Raw genomic sequence first — 22,133 nt, 5'->3', positions numbered from 1 at the left:
GGGGCTCCGTAGAGTGGCCCGGCACTATTTTGTTCTGTCCTCAGTCACTCTACGGTTGGAAGCGGTGAGTGACGAGGAGGTTCCCGGCGTGTCCTGCACCGCGGCTGCAGCAGCAGGAGCACCAGAGTCCTGACTGACGCTGGGCTTCAAACACAGAAGGACACGATCAGCACTATTATATTATAAGTCTGATATGTGATGACATTAACAGCATGACATGAATCTGGCTTCATTTCACCACCTCACCGCCTGCGTCACCAGTTCCCCATATCTTAAGACAGTTCCTACGGGAGGGTCAGGGTTGCCGTAGGGATACACACATTTTTCGGTACGTTTTTTTTTTTTAGATCTCAACCTTTGAGTAGAAGGTGGTGTGCGCGTCTTTCAAGCCATGTTTTGTGCGCATGCAAGCTTTATAAATGAGGCCCCAGGAGAGTTTTGGGGGAGAAGTTTCTGGATCCGGATGAAATACATTTACATGCACATAAGGGGGTCCTGAACCTGGCTGAAGTTAAGGGGTGAATCAGCAGCGAGGTCGGGGGATACAGAGCCTGTTTCCACAATGTTTGGGGAGACTTTATATACTTTCTCCAAAGTAATCCCAGTTAATAATCAGGTTATCAGATGGGAGGAAGACAAGGTAACGGGACAGTGTGGGACAAGAAGATAGAACAGTTTCCACTCTGTCACCCAGGTTACATTTACAATGTACCAGTATGTGAAAGGCTGGTGGCATATGTCTTCTTTTTTTTTTGTGTGTGTGTATGCGTGTGACTAAGTGACTATATATGTGTGTGTGTGTGTGTGTGTGTGTGTGTGTGTGTGTGTGTGTGTGTGTGTGTGTGTGTGTGTGTGTGTGTGTGTGTGTGTGTGTGTGTGTGTAATAAACCAAACAAAGCTCCACCTGAAGTGTATCTATAGTGGGGGAGGGGGGGGAGCAACCCCGCCACCCGCGAGACCAGAGGCCGACACGGAAGAGCCCGGAACCCAGGCCACCGGCAACCCCACAGAGGGGAGAAGTAGGAGGGAGGCAACCCACCGCCTGCGAGGCCCCCCCCCCCGGCGGCCGAGGGGCCCCCACGGTGCGGGAAGAAGAAGCCAGGGATCCCGCGGCGGCGGACCGCGACCCAGGCAATCCCCGGCCACCCGGTCCGGGCCGGACATGCGGCCAGGAGGCCCTCACCCTTCAGGCCAACGACCCCCACCCGGCAGGGGGCCAGCCTGCCCGGAGAGACAGAGCCGCCCCGGCCGCCGACGCGGGCAGGCGCACCCGCCCCCCACGAAAGTGGCCCTCCAAGACAAGAGGGGTGCCCCGCCGCAGAGGCAGCGGGGGGGACCGGAGACGGGCCCGGAGAGAGGGAACCCCCCAACAAGGCGACACCCGTGCAGGCCCGACAACGGAGGGCCCCAGACCCAGGCATCCCATTCATTCATCCATTCAACTATCCGATATCTATACTAATAATAATAATATGATATACTATACATAATAATAATACTAATAATAATAATAATAATAATAATAATAATAATAATAATAATAATAATAATAATAATAATAACCATCTTTGTATAATATAATATTGATAAATTATTAAGTTTTGATGTCCTGCCGATGGAGCCTCAAATCCTCCATGGCAGGACCCTTCCATACCGCATTCTCACCGACACAGACACACAATCACGCACCGTTTCCCCCTCCCCGGGGGGGTCCAGCACCGCCAGAAGGCACCCCAGGCTGCACGGCGAGCCCCGCCAGGCCCGGGTAACCCGACCCACCTATCCCAGGCCGGTGAGGGAACGCGGGTGATGTGGGACCCCCTCCCGCCCCTGGTGTTGAGTGCATGTGATTAATGCCATAAAAACAGGGAGGGGGAGGGCCAAGTATCGATTGACACCGACCCCCCCCCTCCCGAACTACGTGTCCTTGTCAAATGTATTTATTAAGTGTTGAATGTGCAGTGTCTATTTTGCTGTTAAAACCGTGAGGCGGGGAGTGCCGGGCCACGCGGGACAGTGCCCCCCACGACCCGGACCCCCCGCCCTTCGCCTATGTGCGTATGAATCGTGTAGGGGGGGAAGGAGGGGGAGCGGAGGCCGAAGCCAGGAAGCAGGACCAGCAAAGCCGGCCCTGATAAGACACCCGCGTCCCCCCACCGGCCATCCAGTAGACGGGGGCCGGCCCTCTGAGCCGGGCCAGGGCCCCACCGTACCTCCACGGGCGCCCCCGGCGCCGCCGGAGCCCCCAGACGGAGGGGGAAACGGTCCAACATCCTCCCATTCATACTGACAACATAAGACATAGACACCTGGGAATGGTGCCACCCCGCCGCCGCGCCCGCCAGTGCACCCCCCGGTCAGGGGAGGCCCGATCCCCGGACCCGGCCCCACCCCCTCCCGAGGCCACGCCGGCGGACAACCCAAGGGTCACGGAGTCCCCACATCCGCAGGGGCACTTGGCCCCCGCCCAGCGACGGAGGACCAAGGCAGCAATGCCCCCCCAGCGCAGACAGCCACCCCCCACCCAGGCAGGGCCGGGCCCTCCGAGTGGGACCCCCACGTCCACGGCCCAGCCCCCCCCGGGAGGCCCGGAGACGCCCAAGCCACAGCCCCCCGCCCGAGCCCTCCCCAGCCACCCCCCCCACCGCCATGAGGCAACCCCCCCCATAGACCCCCAAGGCCCCCACCGGCTAGGGACAGGGCCCCGCGGCCCCACCCACCGCCCCCCAGGGGGTAGTATATGTCTTCTAAACAAGCTAAAAACTGAATAAACATCTGGGGAGCAAGTTATGGAAACACCTCTGAACTGAACATGCAGGTTTATACTGGAAAGCTGGTTTAGGAGCCTCAGAGAAGAATCAGGGTTTGTGCTTGAAACCAAACTAATGTCATGTAGATCTAATGTATTTTATATGCAGGTAACTCCAATGGAAAATTAATGTATAAAAGAAAAGTTTTAACATTGATTTTTTTTTAAGAAAATGTGTGAATTATTCTCAATAAATCAATATGTAAGATGTAAAGAACACCATTGCACTCAATATTGATTTAAATGGTTGGTAACAGAGCAAATGAGATATAAACAATGTTTATTCTGGATTCTGACACTGTAATAATAATGAATTAATTACCCAGCCAAACTGACCCATGGACATTATTGATGCTCCTGCTTGGTTTCTGTAGGTGATTTAAGAAATCCTAATGTAATTATGTAAAACCGATATTGTTGCCTCATTGGTTTCGTGGAGAGAACCCAGACTCTTATTTTCATACATCAGTAAGGTGGTGAAATGAGGCGTGTGACCTTCCGCTGCAGGGTTGTTCAGACTATCAAGTAACCAAACTAAAGGTGACCAACACGTCATAATCATTACTGTCAGTATCAGTTGAAATAGTCTTGTTCATGTACTTCAGTGGTAAAAGGGATCCCTCAGTTCACAACGAGTACCGGATCCGTTTTCTAAAAAAGAAATATAATTCTTTAGGAGTCATTAATGCTTGAACAGAAGTTACATCTTCAGTTCTAATAGTTTAAACTGTAAAACACTTCCTGTATATTTATTTCTCAGTGCTCTTAGGATTGCTGCTCAGTCATGTGCATTTATTCTCCACAGATTCAGTGCATTGCTTCAGGGAAACTGTAATTGGCCGGGTTTCCCAGATCAGTTAAGTAGTTCTTAACAGCGAAAGACTTCTTTCAAACCTTCTTAAGGAGCCTGTGAAAGAAAATCGCGTTTCCCAGAGTCGCTCTTAGCTTAAGTATCTCTTTCATTAAGAAGGAAATGAAAGATGCTGCTGACCCAGTCTTTACAACCATCTTAGTGAACAAAGACTCACAGATCCAGCCGCGTCAGGCAAATCAATATCACACCAAGCAATGAGATATTAAAACAATGCACCCCGCACAAATTTTTATCTATTTTATACTTTAGATTTATATTGTTTAGCATTTATTGGTGACAGCAAAGGGGGAAAAAAAAGAAAAATAAGGAATAACAAGTGTGTTCCTGTATATACTTTAAGCATTACGCACAAATAAAACGATCATCATGAATATCATTTATTTGATAATTTGGCTGCTATACAGCATATTCTCGCTGCAAATCAACCGCGTCACCGTGCGCGAAGCAGAACTGTTTTTATGAACGCATTCGTGCGTCAGCACTTCAGTCCCCTGGATGTGCTGTCGGACCGGGCTGTCAGGCAGCCGTCACACCGATCCTCCTGCCCAAGCGCACCTATGTGATGACAGGGAAGCAGCAGCTGAAGAACGGCCTTTGATGAATCGTTCATTACAGTCTCAAATATAATCAATGGTGTCGGTTTATATTAAAGAATCTTTTTGCCCAGAAGAAAAAAGAGCGAAGACAACGACCCATAACTATTTTCTTCTCTTGAAAAAACACAGCTACACCGCGGCTTTAGGAGAAAAAGACGCTGCAGAGTCGGGATGCAGCATCAGAAGAGCAGTGGAATACGTGCGTGGCGGGGATGATCTCCGCAATTAGAAGCCCTCTATAATTGTAAAAAGAATTTCACTTATCACAGGTTCTTTTTGGAACATAACCCCTGCGAAAAACCAGGGATTGCTGTAATTCCACGTTGCGATTTGCGAAACTCGCCTTCTCTTGGCTCATGTTTTTGAACGCACACATACGCCCACCCCGTTTCCTCCCGGTTTCAGCGTGTGGGGAAAAAAAGCCTCACTGTAGCCAGAAATAACGGAGTAACGCACCGTTTGGATGAAAAAGGGTCATTGAATTATATTTATCATCTTAATTTTTTATTATAACGCACAGGCAGCAGTGAATTAGTGCGTTAGGCAGCAGTGCTGCATGTGAAAATGCGCTGATAGTGATCGGTGATCGATTTGCCTGGCATCGATTGATTTGGTTTCAGAACCGGACAGCTGCTCCAAAGAGCGTCTGAAAGAGCGAAACTAAAGGACGGTGTTAAGAAGTAATCTGGGAAACACCCGTATCTTAGGGTTGTCTCTTAGTTCAAACCTTCTTTGGAACCTTCTTAAATCCTTAAGAGAGGTTGGATCTGGGAAACCCGGCCATTGTTTGTAGTTCCTAACAGTCACCACCAGGTGGAGTTTAGTGCTTGGTGAGCACACTGGTCTCAGTGAGCAGGCAGCACAGACACATGTCTTGTACACGAATGACCAGTGTGGCTTTGTGTCCGTATGTTTACAGATTGACAATTACACGACTTAAAAAAACACTGCAGCATTTTCCAGATCCAGATGTGGGCTGTGTTGCTCTGGTGTGGTAACCTCTCTGATAAGAGGGAGAGAGTTCTGATAGAAGGAATTCAAAATGCTGGGTGGATGGATATTTGTTGTCTGAGACTGGTTGCTCAATCCTTTATCAGAGAACATTTTACTTTTGTAAATCTGAATATCTGTACGTCTGAAATGTAAGGAAAGTTCTATAAGCGCAGAATGAAGTTTTAAGCTGCCACTGCAGGACTTGAAAGTCTTAAAAATGTGACTAATGATAGCTGTCCAGGACAGCTAAATGGATTTTATTCACAAAGTAATCTCAGAGTCTAGTAGCATCTCCCCATTACACATAAACGCATGTTATTTGTGAATTTGTGTTCAAGTTAAATACTAAAAAAAGGTTTTAGGCAAATTCTATACACAAGAAAATCCCCAAACTTGAATTATTGACTACAGACATATTCTAATTCACAGAATTGATAGATGATTCAGTCTCAAAATCAGAAATAATGAACAAAAAAGAGATATAACAAGTCTCTGCTGGAGTCAGTGGGAACATTTCCATAGAAGCACTTTGCATCAGCAGCACCACGCTCCAAATATTATAACCTCCTGCAGCAGAGAAAAGTTTAATCATCATTTTTTATTGTATAAATGCTGAGTCAGCAATATTTCCTACTCTCAAGAAATTAACAGATAATAAAAGAAAACATTCTGATGAGTTCATCTGTATCAAATTTGTTTAAACACATGTTGTAAAACTTTACACCTTCTTGATATTGTGAACCTATTGATCTATTGATGATCATCATCATCATCAGAGTTATGAAGTCTCTGCTGGAGTCAGTGGGAACATTTCCATAGAAGCACTTTGCATCAGCAGCACCACGCTCCAGTGATCTGGGAGAGTTTATAGTCCTGACACTTGAACTCTGGATGACTGACAGCTGTCCTTTATGACAACAGAAGACACAGAAATCCTCCTCATCAAAAACATGACTCTGATCTGCGTCCTCATCTGGACTCTCCTCTGCTGCTGCTTCACAGGTAAAGTCCAGAGAATCCAACTCCTCTCCTCTATGAACATCTGTCCCTCTGAAATGAAGCTGACAAAACCATGAATCTGTTTTCTGTTTGTGTCTCTGTATCCTCAGAGTCCAGAGGTCAGGTCACAGTGAATCAGCCTGGATCAGTGACTTCTGCTCTGGGAGGCTCCGTCACCATCAGCTGTAAAACCAGTCAGGATGTTTATAACTCCAACTATTTAGCCTGGTACCAACAGAGAGATGGAGGAACTCCTAAACTGCTCTTTTATTATGTTGGTAGTCGAGTATCAGGAACACCAAGTCGTTTTACAGATGGTGGATCAAACTCTGACTTCACTCTGACCATCAGTGGAGTTCAGGCTGAAGATGCAGCAGTTTATTACTGTCAGAGTTATCACCACATCAACAGCAAAGACGTGTTCACACAGTGAAAAACAGTCGTACAAAAACCTCCCTCAGTCAGACTGAACAGAAACTGAACTGATACACTTCACTGAACACACACACACACACACACACACACACACACACACACACACACACACACACACACACACACACACACACACACACACACACACACACACACACACACACACACACGCACACACACACACACACACACACACACACATAAATAATACATTTCCATCAATATATTAACTGATTACGGCTTCTTACTTTACCTATACTTTATTTTATGATTCCAACGTTTCTTTTTTCTTCTTTTTTTTACCTGAATGGTGAAAGAGTGTGTGAGATACCAAGCTGCCCCGTCCACTAGCTGGAACGTGGCCTTTGAGTTCCAGGTGGAAAAATAAATGACAGAAAGATGGTTTGCAGTTCAGAAAACATATTTTCTCCTTTATATTCTACCAACAAACAGACGTAACCAAATAAAGCGCTTCAGCAAAATAAGACAACCTAATACAATTCCCTATGATTACTCCAAACCTAAATATTACAAACCAGGAAAATCCCCAACGTGCAAAATGACACTAAATTAGCAAGAATTAGCTCCACAACTTCCCCTGTTCCACCTCGTGTCTTGGCCCCTCCACTAGTGGGAATAATATAAAAACCCTGTCCCACTGTGGAGACACATCCGTAATGGGACGTGGACAAGAGACAAACACAGAGAAGGTATCAAGGTAACTAACTGTACAAACCGGTTTATGGACACATGACACATGAAAGATGGAGGATGAAAAGTCTTTAATACAACACCATGTTGACAAAACTGAAAACAGAATCCCAACCATGACAGTGACCAGCACACATTGATGAAATAGAAGTCCAGGAGTTCATGAAGGGGAGAAGTGGACATGTTCACCTTCTCACAGAGTCATAAAAGTCTTTTTTGGAGAAGACTTAGGAAACTTATGATTCCCATGAAAACATTTCATCAGAATGTGACATCATTTATGACAAAGACACAACTGATTCAGATTATTGTCTCCAATTTTGGGGTTTATGCTCAAGAAAATCAACTTTCAAGGACAAATGATTTTACTTGAAATATGTCAAGACATCAGAGAGGTGTATGGATATAAAAACGATTCATCTGATCTATAATGAACGTTGGATGAACTTACCTCCGTCATGGCTGAATGTAAATTATGATCTTGCTTTTCCAATTAATTGTATAAGATATAATGAACTGCAGTATATGAACTCAGGATTTCTTTCTTTAGCAGTTTTTCAGGAATGATTCAATCTAAATGTTGTTACTTTAAGGGTATTTATATATTTATTGTAACATCACATAAGTGATAACTATGGATTTCATGTAAAGTACTGGACTGAAATCAGCACAATGACCATAAATAACCTTGTGAATGAGTTTATTGTTTAAAGCCATCATCAATACAACAAGAAGGAAAACATAACTGTTGAAACATTTCAGGAGAAAAAGAAACAGAGAGAGAGAGAAGTAGAAGAGTAAAAGCAGGTTGAGAGTCCCAGGGAGTCAGGTCAGGACTGGGAGCACTGGTCTCTCCTCAGGGTCTCTGAGACTGGAGTCTGGCAGCCCTGGGTGGCCTCACAGGTCACAGAGAGCACCTTGGTCCACTGGTCTGCAGGGAGTCTCAGGGTGCTGCTCCAGCTGTAGTGGCCGTCCTCCTGCAGCACCCCGGGGCTCCTGCTCTCCTCCCAGCTGCTGCTGCTGCTGCTGCCGTCCACCTTCCAGGACAGACTCCAGTCTGAGGGGAAGCCCTTGTTGGCCAGACACATGAGTGTGGCCGTCCCCTGCTGCAGCTCCCCACTGGACAGGACTGTCAGGGAGGGACGGACATCACCTAGGAGACACCACTCAGGTTAGAGGACAGGAACCACCAACAACACACACTGGGACACCGTAACTGAGAGGTGAGTTTGGAACTGGAAGAAGTTTCTGTCAGATGTTTTCTGCTCCATCAGTCACTCAGAAACACATTGTTTCACTTCCTTTCAGAAACCTCTCATGCAGATCAGCACAGAGAATCATGATCATGTTTCAACTGAAATATGACAAATTAAAATAGTACAAAAACCTCAGTCTACAACCTCCAACTTACCATAAAAGTTTTTATCAGAAAACTAAGCAACAATAAAATTAAGTGAAACAAAACTGACAGAAAAAGAGATCACAAGTTTTAAACATTTTGATCTGTCAATTTTACCCTGAATCTGTGCATGAAGTCTGAATTTCAAGTTATCACTGAACAACTCTTATGTTTGACATCTGATAACTTTTAGAGAAACAATTACATTTCATCTTTTCTCGACATTAAATAGTTTAAAAATGTAATTCCACAGGAAGATTTTACTGAATATCTTAACTCGACTTCTAACTTAGACTACATGATATCAAATAAACAATAGATACCTTATACTAAAACTACTGTTAAAATAGATAAACATAAGGTTTCAACAGTTTAAAGAAGAAATGTTGAAGGTAAGTAACAATATTCCTTTATATTTAAACACAGTTTGAACTTACTTCCAACATCCAGTCTGGTTCCTCCACCAAACGTGTACCACAGTAATACAAACTGATGAAACCGTCGTACAAAAACCTCTGACTGCAGAGAGACACGCTCTCTGACTCTGCTACACTCAACTAAAGCTACAAACTATGATATTGAATAAATTACAACAAATGAAACAAACACTTTAGTCCCTTTAGACCATCATGATATGTGAGATTTCTTTCTAAAGTCCTATATAGAATAAAATCTGTATATCTTAATAAAGTAAAAAAAGTCTCCAAAAACAAAACCTAGCAGAAGGACACATAACAGCTCCTTGAAAGAAGAGACAAAAGGAGAATAAAACTATGTCCTGAAATAAAGCATTATTTTAATATAAACTTACTTCCAACACCCAGTCTGGTTCCTCCACCAAAAGTCCACCACAGTGATACAAACTGATGAAACCGTCGTACAAAAACCTCTGACTGCAGAGACACGCTCTCTGACTCTGAAACAAACAAACTCTATGAAACATGTCATTTTTTTCTATTCAACAGCTAATACCACAAATATCTATTTATACATGAAGCACATATCGAAGCTCATTCTTATTTTCTATGTCACATTTTTTTAATTGAAAACTTATTTTTCTTTTGACAGAAACAAACACTTTTCTTGAAAAACGTCCCAAAGTTTGTCACTTGTAGAAACTCCATACTCCTATTTGTGCAACAAACTAAAACTCAAATATCAGTTGGATTTCATTCACGTGATTTTCATGTGAGGGATTTATGCATGAGGAGAAGAAATCTATTTACTGTGACACAGAGGTGGTGAAAAGAATCATAAATATAAAAAATATGACTTCTTTTGAGAACTGGTGACCTATTCAGGGAGTACGACCTTTGACCTGAACAGAACTGGAATACTGTAGACTTCAGCTGATCCCTGAGACCAGGTGGATGGATGGATGGATGGATGGATGGATGGATGGATGGATGGATGGATGGATGGATGGATGGATGGATGGATGGATGGATGGATGGATGGATGGATGGATGGATGGATGGATGGAAACAACAAAAGTATACACTATATTAAAACGTACTACTACTACTACTTTACTTTCTAATACTGTATTTGACCCAGTCTTTGTACGTTTTGACCGTATAGAAACAACTATTATAGGAATAGGGTGGGTGAATGGATGGATGAAAGGGATGCCTGGGTCTGGGGCTCTCCGTTGTCGGGCCCGCGCGGGTCTCGCCCTGTTGGGGGGTTCCCTCTCTCCGGCTCGTCTCCGGTCCCCCCCGCTGCCTCTGCAGCCCCTCTGGTCCTGGAGGGCCACTTTCGTGGGGGCGGGTGCCCCTGCCTGCGTCGGCGGCCGGGGTGGTTCTGTCTCTCCGGGCAGGCTGGCCCCTCGCCCGGTGGGGGTCGTTGGCCTGGGGGGTGAGGGCCTCCTGGCCTCATGTCCGGCCCGGACCGGGTGGCCGGGGTTTGCCTGGGTAGCGGTCCGCCACCGTGGGATCCCTGGCTGTCTCTTCCCGGAGTCATGGGAGCCCCGCCCGCGGGTCCCCTCGGCCACCGCCAGAGGCGGGGGGGGGGCTTGCTGGGGGTGGGTTTCATCCCGCCCTCTTCTCGCCCTCTGTGGGGTTTCTGGTGGCCTGGGTTCCGGGTTCAGATTGTGATTGGATCTCGAGACTCGAGACTTGGGATGGTTGCTGTTCGTGTTTCTGCCGGTTCCGTGCCGGTTTTGTGTCTGTTCTGTTTTTTTTTTTTGTTTTGTTGCAGATTTCCAGTGCTCGACGTGCGCCTCCATGTGTGTTCTCGCATCCTGGATTAGCAGCGGTTGTCACCCCCCCCCCCCCCCCCCACCCAAAAAGAAATAAAAAAATTGGGGTTTGTATGTGTATATATATGTATGTGTATGCGTATGTATGCGTATATATATGTACATATATTAAATATAGTAACAATGCACATATATATATGCCTTAGGTTCTTACCAGCATGGTATTAACCATTAATATGTGTGCATACAAGGTAAGGAAAAAAAAAAAAAAGAAACAGAAAAGTCTGAGTGTGGCGACTCCACCGTAGCATCGACGGGTGTACGGATAGAGCTGGGTTAGAGGCCCGGGAATTGAGGCATCCCAAATCACTGTTTACCTGCTGTACTTTACTGCCCTTACATTTTAACAATTTGTGCTTTCTATTATTTTACCTCTTTTCTTATCATTTTATTTCATGACTTTTAGAGGTCGACAAAATTTAGAGCAAATTACTCCTGTTTGTCCAGGAGGGAAATAAGATAATGACTATTGTGGATTTAAAAATGTCAGATAATTGAAATCTGACCATTTCAGCACAGAAGGTTACAAATTCATTCAGAACCGTTTCCTTAATAATCTTAGAACTATGCATCAAATATTATAACCTCCTGCAGCAGAGAAAAGTTTAATCATCTTTTTCAAAAATGGCTTCATTGTATAAATGCTGAGTCAGCAATCTTTCCTACTCCCAAGAAATTAACAGATAATAAAAGAAAACATTCTGAAGAGTTAATCTGTATCAAATTTATTTAAACATATGTTGTAAAACTTTATACCTTCTTGATAGTGTGAACCTATTGATCTATTGATGAACATCATCATCATCATCATCATCATCATCATCATCATCATCATCATCATCATCATCATCATCATCATCATCATCATCATGAGAGTTATGAAGTCTCTGCTGGAGTCAGTGGGAACATTTCCATAGAAGCACTTTGCATCAGCAGCACCACGCTCCAGTGATCTGGGAGAGTTTATAGTCCTGACACTTGAACTCTGGATGACTGACAGCTGTCCTTCATGACAACAGAAGACACAGAAATCCTCCTCATCAAAAACATGACTCTGATCTGCGTCCTCATCTGGACTCTCCTCTGCTGCTGCTTCACAGGTAAAGTCCAGAGAATCCAACTCCTCTCCTCTATGAACATCTGTCCCTCTGAAATGAAGCTGACAAAACCATGAAGCTGTTTTCTGTTTGTGTCTCTGTTTCCTCAGAGTCCAGAGGTCAGGTCACAGTGACTCAGCCTGGATCAGTGACTCCTGCTCTGGGAGGCTCCGTCACCATCAGATGTAAAACCAGTCAGAATGTTTATAACTCCAACTATTTAGCCTGGTACCAACAGAGAGATGGAGGAACTCCTAAACTGCTCTTTTATTATGTTGGTAGTCGAGTATCAGGAACACCAAGTCGTTTTACAGATGGTGGATCAAAGTCTGACTTCACTTTGACCATCAGTGGAGTTCTGGCTGAAGATGCAGCAGTTTATTACTGTCAGAGTTATCACCACATCAACAGCAAAGACGTGTTCACACAGTGAAAAACAGTCGTACAAAAACCTCCCTCAGTCAGACTGAACAGAAACTGAACTGATACACTTCACTGAACACACACACGCACACACACACCCACGCACGCACGCACGCACACACACACACACACACACACACACACACACACACACACACACACACACACACACACACACACACACACACACACACAAATAATAAATTTCCATCAATATATTAACTGATTACGGCTTCTTACTTTACCTTACTTTATTTTATGATTCCAACATTTCTTTTTTCTTCTTTTTTTTACCTGAATGGTGAAAGAGTGTGTGAGATACCAAGCTGCCCCGTCCACTAGCTGGAACGTGGACTTTGAGTTCCAGGTGGAAAAATAAATGACAGAAAGATGGTTTTGCAGTTCAGAAAATAACTTTTCTCCTTTATATTCTACCAACAAACAGACGTAACCAAATAAAGCGCTTCATCAAAATAAGACAACCTAAAGAAAACATTTAATCAGAATTTGTCTTTATTTATGACAAAGACACAACTGATTCAGACTATTGTCTCCAAATTTGGGGTTCATGCTCAAGAAAATCAACTTTCAAGGACAACAGATTTTATTTGAAATATGTCAAGACATCAGAGAGGTGTATGGATATAAAAACTATTCATCTGATCTAAAATGAACGTTGGATGAACTTACCTCCGTCATGGCTGAATGTAAATTATAATCTTGTTTTTCCAATTAATTGGATTTAATTTAATAAACTCCAGTATATGAGCTCAGGATTTCTTTATTAAGCAGTTTTTCAGGTATGATACAATATAAAACTTATTACTTCATGGGTATTTTTATATTTATTGTACCAACACATAAGTGATAACTCTGGATTTCATGTAAAGTTCTGGACTGAAATCACCACAATGACCATAAATAACCTTGATAATGAGTTTATTGTTTAAAACCATCATCAATGCAACAAGAAGGAACACATAACTGTTGAAACATTTCAGGAGAAAAAGAAACAGAGAGAGAGAGAAGTAGAAGAGTAAAAGCAGGTTGAGAGTCCCAGGGAGTCAGGTCAGGACTGGGAGCACTGGTCTCTCCTCAGGGTCTCTGAGACTGGAGTCTGGGAGCCCTGGGTGGCCTCACAGGTCACAGAGAGCGCCTTGGTCCACTGGTCTGCAGGGAGTCTCAGGGTGCTGCTCCAGCTGTAGTGGCCGTCCTCCTGCAGCACCCCGGGGCTCCTGCTCTCCTCCCAGCTGCTGCTGCTGCTGCTGCCGTCCACCTTCCAGGACAGACTCCAGTCTGAGGGGAAGCCCTTGTTGGCCAGACACATGAGTGTGGCCGCCCCCTGCTGCAGCTCCCCACTGGACAGGACTGTCAGGGAGGGACGGACATCACCTAGGAGACACCACTCAGGTTAGAGGACAGGAACCACCAACAACACACACTGGGACACCGTAACTGAGAGGTGAGTTTGGAACTGGAAGAAGTTTCTGTCAGATGTTTTCTGCTCCATCAGTCACTCAGAAACACATTGTTTCACTTCCTTTCAGAAACCTCTCATGCAGATCAGCACAGAGAATCATGATCATGTTTCAGCTGAAATGTGACAAATTAAAATAGTACAAAAACCTCACTCTACAACCTCCAAACGTATCATAAAGGTTTTTATCAGAAAACTAAGCAACGATAAAATGAAGTGAAACAAAACTGAAAGAAAAAGAGATCACAGTTTTTAAACATTTTCATCAGTCAATTTGATCCTGAATCTGTGCAAGAAGTCTGAATTTCAAGTTATCACTGAACAACTCTTATGTTTGACATCTGATAACTTTTAGAGAAACAATTAAATATTTTCTGAACACTAAATATTTGAAAAATGTAATTCCACAACAATATTTTACTGAATATCTCAACTCGACTTCTGACTTAGACTACATGATATTAAATAAACAATACAGTAGATACCTGAAACTAAAACTACTGTTAAAATAGATAAACTTAAGGTTTCAACAGTGTAAAGAAGAAATGTTGAAGGTAAGTAACAATATTTCTTTAAATTTAAACACAGTTTGAACTTACTTCCAACATCCAGTCTGGTTCCTCCACCAAACGTGTACCACAGTGATACAAACTGATGAAACCGTCGTACAAAAACCTCTGACTGCAGAGAGACACGCTCTCTGACTCTGAAACAAACAAACTCTACAAAACATGTCATTTTTTTCTAATCAACAGCCAATACCACAAATATGTATTTATACATGTAGCACAGATCCAAACTCATTTTTATTTTTCGATGCAACATTTTTTTAAATTAAATTTCCTTTTACTTTTGACAGAAAATAACACTTTTATTGAAAAACTTCCCAAAGTTTGTGACTTGTAAAAACTCCATATTCTTTTTTGCAACAAGGTAGAACTCAAATAATCAATGGCATTTATATGAAGTCTATAGTAGATGTCACGCAGGACACTTTAGAGACAAAGTAGACAAACTGAACAGTCCAGTTACGTAATAAAAGTGTTTAGTTGCAATGATATTCTCAGGAATTTATGCATGAGGAGAATAAATCTATTTAATGTGACACAGAGATGGTGAAAAGAATCATAAATATGAAAAAATATGACTTCTTTTGAGAACTTGTGAACTATTCAGGGAGTACGACCTTTGACCTGAACAGAACTGGAATACTGTAGACTTCAGCTGAGACCAAATGGATGGATGGAAGGTAGCAACATATATATATATATATATATATATATATATATATATATATATATATATATATATATATATATATATATATATATATATATATATATATATATATATATATATATATATATATATCCATACTAATTGGCCATTCTGCTTCCTGGATGGAAGTTGTGGGCAGGTCCTCAGCCCAATTGGTCTCACCTGTGTTTTTGTGAGCCAGTGTATTACTAACTCTCTAGTCCTGCTGTGTCTCTTGCTGCTCCCAGACCTGGACTTGGTTCTGGGTTTCCACCTGCCATGGGGAACTAAGTATTCTTTCCTCCTGCGTATACACTTGCACTCAGTATACTTCATTCACCCACACACAGCATACATGACTGACACCCTACATTTAAACCTACAGGTACTTTTTGGTTTACTTTGATTTATTTTTTACTTGAATGATTTATTAATAAAATTAATTTTTTTTTGAATTGATACTCCTTGTGTGGACTCCCTTTTTGTCACTGACTGGCCCGGTTTGTGACAATACACAAAGGCAATTTATGAACTGTACATTAACCTGAGCTTGAGTTAATGCAAAAATCCCGCTAGGAGGTTTACGGGTCGACAATTTAGAGCAAATTACTTAGTTTGTCCAGGAGGGAAATATGATAATGACACTCTTGTCGATTTAAAACTGTAAAATTGAAATCTGAACATTTCACACCTATGCATCAAATATTATAACCTCCTGCAGCAGAAAAAGTTTAGCCATTTTCTAAAATGGCTTCATTGTATAAATGCTGAGTCAGCAACCTTTCCTACTCCCAAGAAATTAACAGATAATAAAAGAAAACATTCTGAAGAGTTAATCTGTATCAAATTTGTTTAAACATATGTTGTAAAACTTTATACCTTCTTGATAGTGTGAACCTATTGATCTATTGATGATCATCATCATCATCAGAGTTATTAAGTCTCTGCTGGAGTCAGTGGGAACATTTCCATAGAAGCACTTTGCATCAGCAGCACCACGCTCCAGTGATCTGGGAGAGTTTATAGTCCTGACACTTGAACTCTGGATGACTGACAGCTGTCCTTCATGACAACAGAAGACACAGAAATCCTCCTCATCAAAAACATGACTCTGATCTGCGTCCTCATCTGGACTCTCCTCTGCTGCTGCTTCACAGGTAAAGTCCAGAGAATCCAACTCCTCTCCTCTATGAACATCTGTCCCTCTGAAATGAAGCTGACAAAACCATGAAGCTGTTTTCTGTTTGTGTCTCTGTTTCCTCAGAGTCCAGAGGTCAGGTCACAGTGACTCAGCCTGGATCAGTGACTTCTGCTCTGGGAGGCTCCGTCACCATCAGATGTAAAACCAGTCAGGATGTTTATAGCTCCAACCGTTTAGCCTGGTACCAACAGAGAGATGGAGGAACTCCTAAACTGCTCTTTTATTATGTTGGTAGTCGAGTATCAGGAACACCAAGTCGTTTTACAGATGGTGGATCAAACTCTGACTTCACTCTGACCATCAGTGGAGTTCAGGCTGAAGATGCAGCAGTTTATTACTGTCAGAGTTATCACCACATCAACAGCAAAGACGTGTTCACACAGTGAAAAACAGTCGTACAAAAACCTCCCTCAGTCAGACTGAACAGAAACTGAACTGATACACTTCACTGAACACACACACGCACACACACACACACACACGCACGCACACACACACACACACGCGCGCACACACACACACACACACACACACACACACACACACACACACACACACACACAGATAAATAATACATTTCCATCAATATATTAATGATTACGGCTTCTTACTATGTTTATTTTACTTTACCTTACTTTATTTTATGATTTCAACATTTCTTTTTTCTAATTTTTTTACCTGAATGGTGAAAGAGTGTGTGAGATACCAAGCTGCCCCGTCCACTAGCTGGAACGTGGACTTTGAGTTCCAGGTGGAAAAATAAATGACAGAAAGATGGTTTGCAGTTCAGAAAACATCTTTTCTCCTTTATATTCTACCAACAAACAGACGTAACCAAATAAAGCGCTTCAGCAAAATAAGACAACCTAATACAATTCCCTATGATTACTCCAAACCTAAATAATACAAACCAGGAGAATCCCCAACATGAAAAATGACACTAAATTAGCAAGAATTAGCTCCACAACTTCCCCTGTTCCACCTCGTGTCTTGGCCCCTCCACTAGTGGGAAAAATATAAAAACCCTGTCCCACTGTGGAGACACATCCGTAATGGGACGTGGACAAGAGACAAACACAGAGAAGGTATCAAGGTAACTAACTGTACAAACCGGTTTATGGACACATGACACATGAAAGATGGAGGATGAAAAGTCTTTAATACAACACCATGTTGACAAAACTGAAAACAGAATCCCAACCATGACAGTGACCAGCACACATTGATGAAATAGAAGTCCAGGAGTTCATGAAGGGGAGAAGTGGACATGTTCACCTTCTCACAGAGTCATAAAAGTATTTTTTGTAGAAGAATTAGGAAACTTTTTTTTCCCATGAAAACATTTCATCAGAATTTGTCTTCATTTATGACAAAGACACAACTGATTCAGATTATTGTCTCCAATTTTGGGGTTTATGCTCAAGAAGATCAACTTTCAAGGACAAATGATTTTACTTGAAATATGTCAAGACATCAGAGAGGTGTATGGATATAAAAACTATTCATCTGATCTAAAATGAACATTGGATGAACTTACCTCCGTCATGGCTGAATGTAAATTACGATCTTGTTTTTCCAATTAATTGTATTAAGATATAATAAACTGCAGTATATGAGCTCAGAGTTTCTTTCTTTAGCAGTTTTTCAGGTATGATACAATCTAAATGTTATTACTTTATGGGTATTTATACATTTATTGTACCAACATATAAGTGATAACTATGGATTTCATGTAAAGTTCTGGACTGAAATCACCACAATGACCATAAATAACCTTGTTAATGAGTTTATTGTTTAAAACCATCACCAATGCAACAAGAAGGAAAACATAACTGTTGAAACATTTCAGGAGAAAAAGAAACAGAGAAAGAGAGAAGTGTTAGACTAAAAGCAGGTTGAGAGTCCCAGGGAGTCAGGTCAGGACTGGGAGCACTGGTCTCTCCTCAGGGTCTCTGAGACTGGAGTCTGGGAGCCCTGGGTGGCCTCACAGGTCACAGAGAGCACCTTGGTCCACTGGTCTGCAGGGAGTCTCAGGGTGCTGCTCCAGCTGTAGTGGCCGTCCTCCTGCAGCACCCCGGGGCTCCTGCTCTCCTCCCAGCTGCTGCTGCTGCTGCTGCCGTCCACCTTCCAGGACAGACTCCAGTCTGAGGGGAAGCCCTTGTTGGCCAGACACATGAGTGTGGCCGTCCCCTGCTGCAGCTCCCCACTGGACAGGACTGTCAGGGAGGGGGGGACTCGGCCCACTGCAGAGTAGAAGAAATGATACAGTTAAGATGAAAAATCCACCTCAGTGTTTCACTTCCCTCTCTTATGTGTGTAACCGTGGTAACAGACAAGCATCACTGCTGAACCACAGCAACAGACAGGTTTCAGAACTAAAGATAAAACTGTAAGAACATTTCATTCTTCAGATATTTTCATGTTTTTGTGGTTTCTTTTTAGTACATTTCTCAAAATGTACCTAATATATCGACATACTTCTACTACTACCATACTTCATTTAAAAAAATACTTTGTGTACAAAATGTGACAATGTGTTTTTCATTTTATCAAATATATTTCTACAGTGGCAGGAATAATTAAAACAAGAACGTCTTTGCACTTTTAACGTAGCAATATTCATTATATATATACTAAAAAGCCTAATGTAGAATGAAAAATATTTTGAGTTGAATAAACAGGGTTTGTCTTATTTTCTGAACAACATCACTAACAAGAGATTACACACAATCAACCCCGACATAAAGTAATGTGGAACCTTGTTGTTTTGAAAATGAAGGATGTTGTTCATTCAAAGTTCTTCTGTGTTCATTTTCAATTGTTTTCATCAAGAGTTCTCAGAGTTCACATTAGAAAAGTCCTACAAAGTTCTCAGTGACACCGACAACATGACTCACTATTTCAATGTGTCTCTGATAGCTAATTAACGTTAATAATTATTTAAATGGTGTTAAGAGCATTTCTCCCTTAAATATAAATACTGTTAACCGATGAACTACATATCAAACTCATCAAATCAATGAAACTGAGAAACGTCCTGTTCAGATTTAACACTGAAGTCTAGATAGAGCTAATATGACTAAATTAAATTCAAATTTTTTCTTAGAAACATTTTTTTCAAACTTGATAGAGAAAATAATTCAAGTGTTTCCTACAAACAAAATGATGAACTGAAGAAGTCTTTCAAGTGTCTCAAAATGTAAATGTCTCCTCTTCAAAAATTACTGCAATCCTGTCAAATACAACTGTATTGTTGAATGTTTTAATAAAATCTATTTTTATAATATAAGATAGAAAAAGAAAAAGACTTGAGGTCATTAAATGAATCATAAATACTTACAGTTAACTTCCAGTCTGGTTCCTCCACCAAAAGTCCACCACAGTGATACAAACTGATGAGACCGTCGTACAAAAACCTCTGACTGCAGAGAGACACGCTCTCTGACTCTGAAACAAACAAACTCTACAAAACATGTCATTTTTTTCTATTCAACACCTAATATAACAAATATGGAGTTATACATGTAGCACAGATCCAAACTCATTTTATTTTTTTATGTCCAATTTTCTTTACCGTAATCAAACCTTTTTCTTTTGACAGAAATAAACACTTTTTTGGGAAAAACTCCCCAAAGTTTGTGACTCGTAAAAACTCCATATTCTTATGTGCAACAAGGTAAAACTAAAATATCAGTTGGATTTCATTCATGTGATTTATATGAAGTTTATAGTAGATGTCACGCAGGACACTTTAGAGATAAAGTAAACAAACTGACAATTACATAATGAAAATGTTTAGTTGCAATGATATTCTCAGGGATTTATGCATGAGGAGAAGAAATCTATTTACTGTGACACAGAGGTGGTGAAAAGAATCATAAATATAAAAAAAAGTAACTTCTTTTGAGAACTGGTGACCAATTCAGGGAGTACGACCTTTGACCTGAACAGAACTGGAATACTGTAGAGTTCAGCTGATCTGAGACCAGATGGATGGATGGATGGATGGATGGATGGATGGATGGATGGATGGATGGATGGATGGATGGATGGATGGATGGATGGATGGATGGATGGATGGATGGATGGATGGATGGATGGATCTCTACTCCCAATCTTTTCTACTCCCAAGAAATTAACAGATATTAAAATAAAAATGTCCTGAAGAGTTAATCTGCATCATATTAGTTTCTAATATTGTTGTAAAACTTGATACCTTCTTGATAGTGTGAACCTATTGATCTATTGATGAACATCATCATCATCATCATCATCATCATCATCATCAGAGTTATGAAGTCTCTGCTGGAGTCAGTGGGAACATTTCCATAGAAGCACTTTGCATCAGCAGCACCACGCTCCAGTGATCTGGGAGAGTTTATAGTCCTGACACTTGAACTCTGGATGACTGACAGCTGTCCTTCATGACAACAGAAGACACAGAAATCCTCCTCATCAAAAACATGACTCTGATCTGCGTCCTCATCTGGACTCTCCTCTGCTGCTGCTTCACAGGTAAAGTCCAGAGAATCCAACTCCTCTCCTCTATGAACATCTGTCCCTCTGAAATGAAGCTGACAAAACCATGAAGCTGTTTTCTGTTTGTGTCTCTGTTTCCTCAGAGTCCAGAGGTCAGGTCACAGTGACTCAGCCTGGATCAGTGACTTCTGCTCTGGGAGGCTCCGTCACCATCACATGTAAAACCAGTCAGAATGTTTACTGGAACGGTAATCACTGTTTAGCCTGGTACCAACAGAGACATGGAGGAACTCCTAAACTGATCATTTATTATGCTACCACCAGACAATCAGGAACACCAAGTCGTTTTACAGGCAGTGGATCAAAGTCTGACTTCACTCTGACCATCAGTGGAGTTCAGACTGAAGATGCAGCAGTTTATTACTGTCAGAGTTATCACTACATCAACAGTCAGTCTTCGTTCACACAGTGAAAAACAGTCGTACAAAAACCTCCCTCAGTCAGACTGAACAGAAACTGAACAGACTGATACACTTCACTGAACACACACACACACACACACACACACACACACACACACACACACACACACACACACACACACACACACACACACACACACACACACACACACACACACACACACACACACACACATATACAGACATTACATTAAAAATGTTGAACTGTTGATATTCAGATAATGCCATTATGGAAACACATTAATCCTTTACAATAAAAGTGACATCATTTAGTAACTTCAGAACAACATTCTTGTTTTTTACAATAAAAAGCTATAAAGTTAATGGAGGTCCTTGGGGGGTGTGAAGCACAGAGCGGGTGGAAGGAGCCTTTCAACGGCCATCATTCGACTGAAGGCAGTAGCGCTGGCGGAAGAAATGAAAATTTAACATTTTCATGGAGGTCCGTCTTGGTGCTTTCGCTTCACGGTGCAGCAGCAGCGCCCGGCAGATTATATGGAAAAGATGGAGAGCTTCCGCTCATTCTGCAGCCAACACATCACCGACAAACACATCCAGCCCAGACACATCGCCAACATGGACGATGTGCCGCTCACGTTCGACATCCCGGTGAATCACACGGTGGAGAGGACAGGGGTGCG

General features: G+C 42.3%; 7 gene segments (V, D, J or C); 4 read left to right on the top strand and 3 right to left on the bottom strand.

Annotated features, from left to right (window-relative positions):
* The first annotated feature begins 6,222 nt into the window (after positions 1-6,222).
* LOC133460882 (Ig kappa chain V region 2717-like) lies at positions 6,223-6,704 on the top strand. The segment is given in 2 exon segments: positions 6,223-6,274; positions 6,382-6,704. Coding segments are annotated over 2 exon segments (375 nt in total).
* A 1,543-nt stretch (positions 6,705-8,247) lies between these two features.
* Positions 8,248-9,940, bottom strand: LOC133460881 (Ig kappa-b4 chain C region-like). The segment is given in 3 exon segments: positions 8,248-8,570; positions 9,254-9,335; positions 9,926-9,940. Coding segments are annotated over 3 exon segments (420 nt in total).
* A 2,184-nt stretch (positions 9,941-12,124) lies between these two features.
* Positions 12,125-12,606, top strand: LOC133460880 (Ig kappa chain V region 3381-like). The segment is given in 2 exon segments: positions 12,125-12,176; positions 12,284-12,606. Coding segments are annotated over 2 exon segments (375 nt in total).
* A 1,008-nt stretch (positions 12,607-13,614) lies between these two features.
* LOC133460879 (Ig kappa-b4 chain C region-like) lies at positions 13,615-14,856 on the bottom strand. The segment is given in 3 exon segments: positions 13,615-13,988; positions 14,673-14,754; positions 14,836-14,856. Coding segments are annotated over 3 exon segments (426 nt in total).
* A 1,579-nt stretch (positions 14,857-16,435) lies between these two features.
* LOC133460878 (Ig kappa chain V region 3381-like) lies at positions 16,436-16,917 on the top strand. The segment is given in 2 exon segments: positions 16,436-16,487; positions 16,595-16,917. Coding segments are annotated over 2 exon segments (375 nt in total).
* A 1,420-nt stretch (positions 16,918-18,337) lies between these two features.
* On the bottom strand, positions 18,338-20,010 carry LOC133460877 (Ig kappa-b4 chain C region-like). The segment is given in 2 exon segments: positions 18,338-18,774; positions 19,872-20,010. Coding segments are annotated over 2 exon segments (465 nt in total).
* Positions 20,011-20,994: 984 nt separating this feature from the next.
* LOC133460876 (Ig kappa chain V region 3381-like) lies at positions 20,995-21,482 on the top strand. The segment is given in 2 exon segments: positions 20,995-21,046; positions 21,154-21,482. Coding segments are annotated over 2 exon segments (381 nt in total).
* Positions 21,483-22,133: the final 651 nt, after the last annotated feature.

The sequence above is a fragment of the Cololabis saira genome, chromosome 15, assembly GCF_033807715.1.
Source record: "Cololabis saira isolate AMF1-May2022 chromosome 15, fColSai1.1, whole genome shotgun sequence".
NCBI lineage: Eukaryota > Metazoa > Chordata > Actinopteri > Beloniformes > Belonidae > Cololabis > Cololabis saira.
Note: the sequence above shows the minus strand (reverse complement) of the source record. Positions and strands in the feature narration are given on the sequence as shown.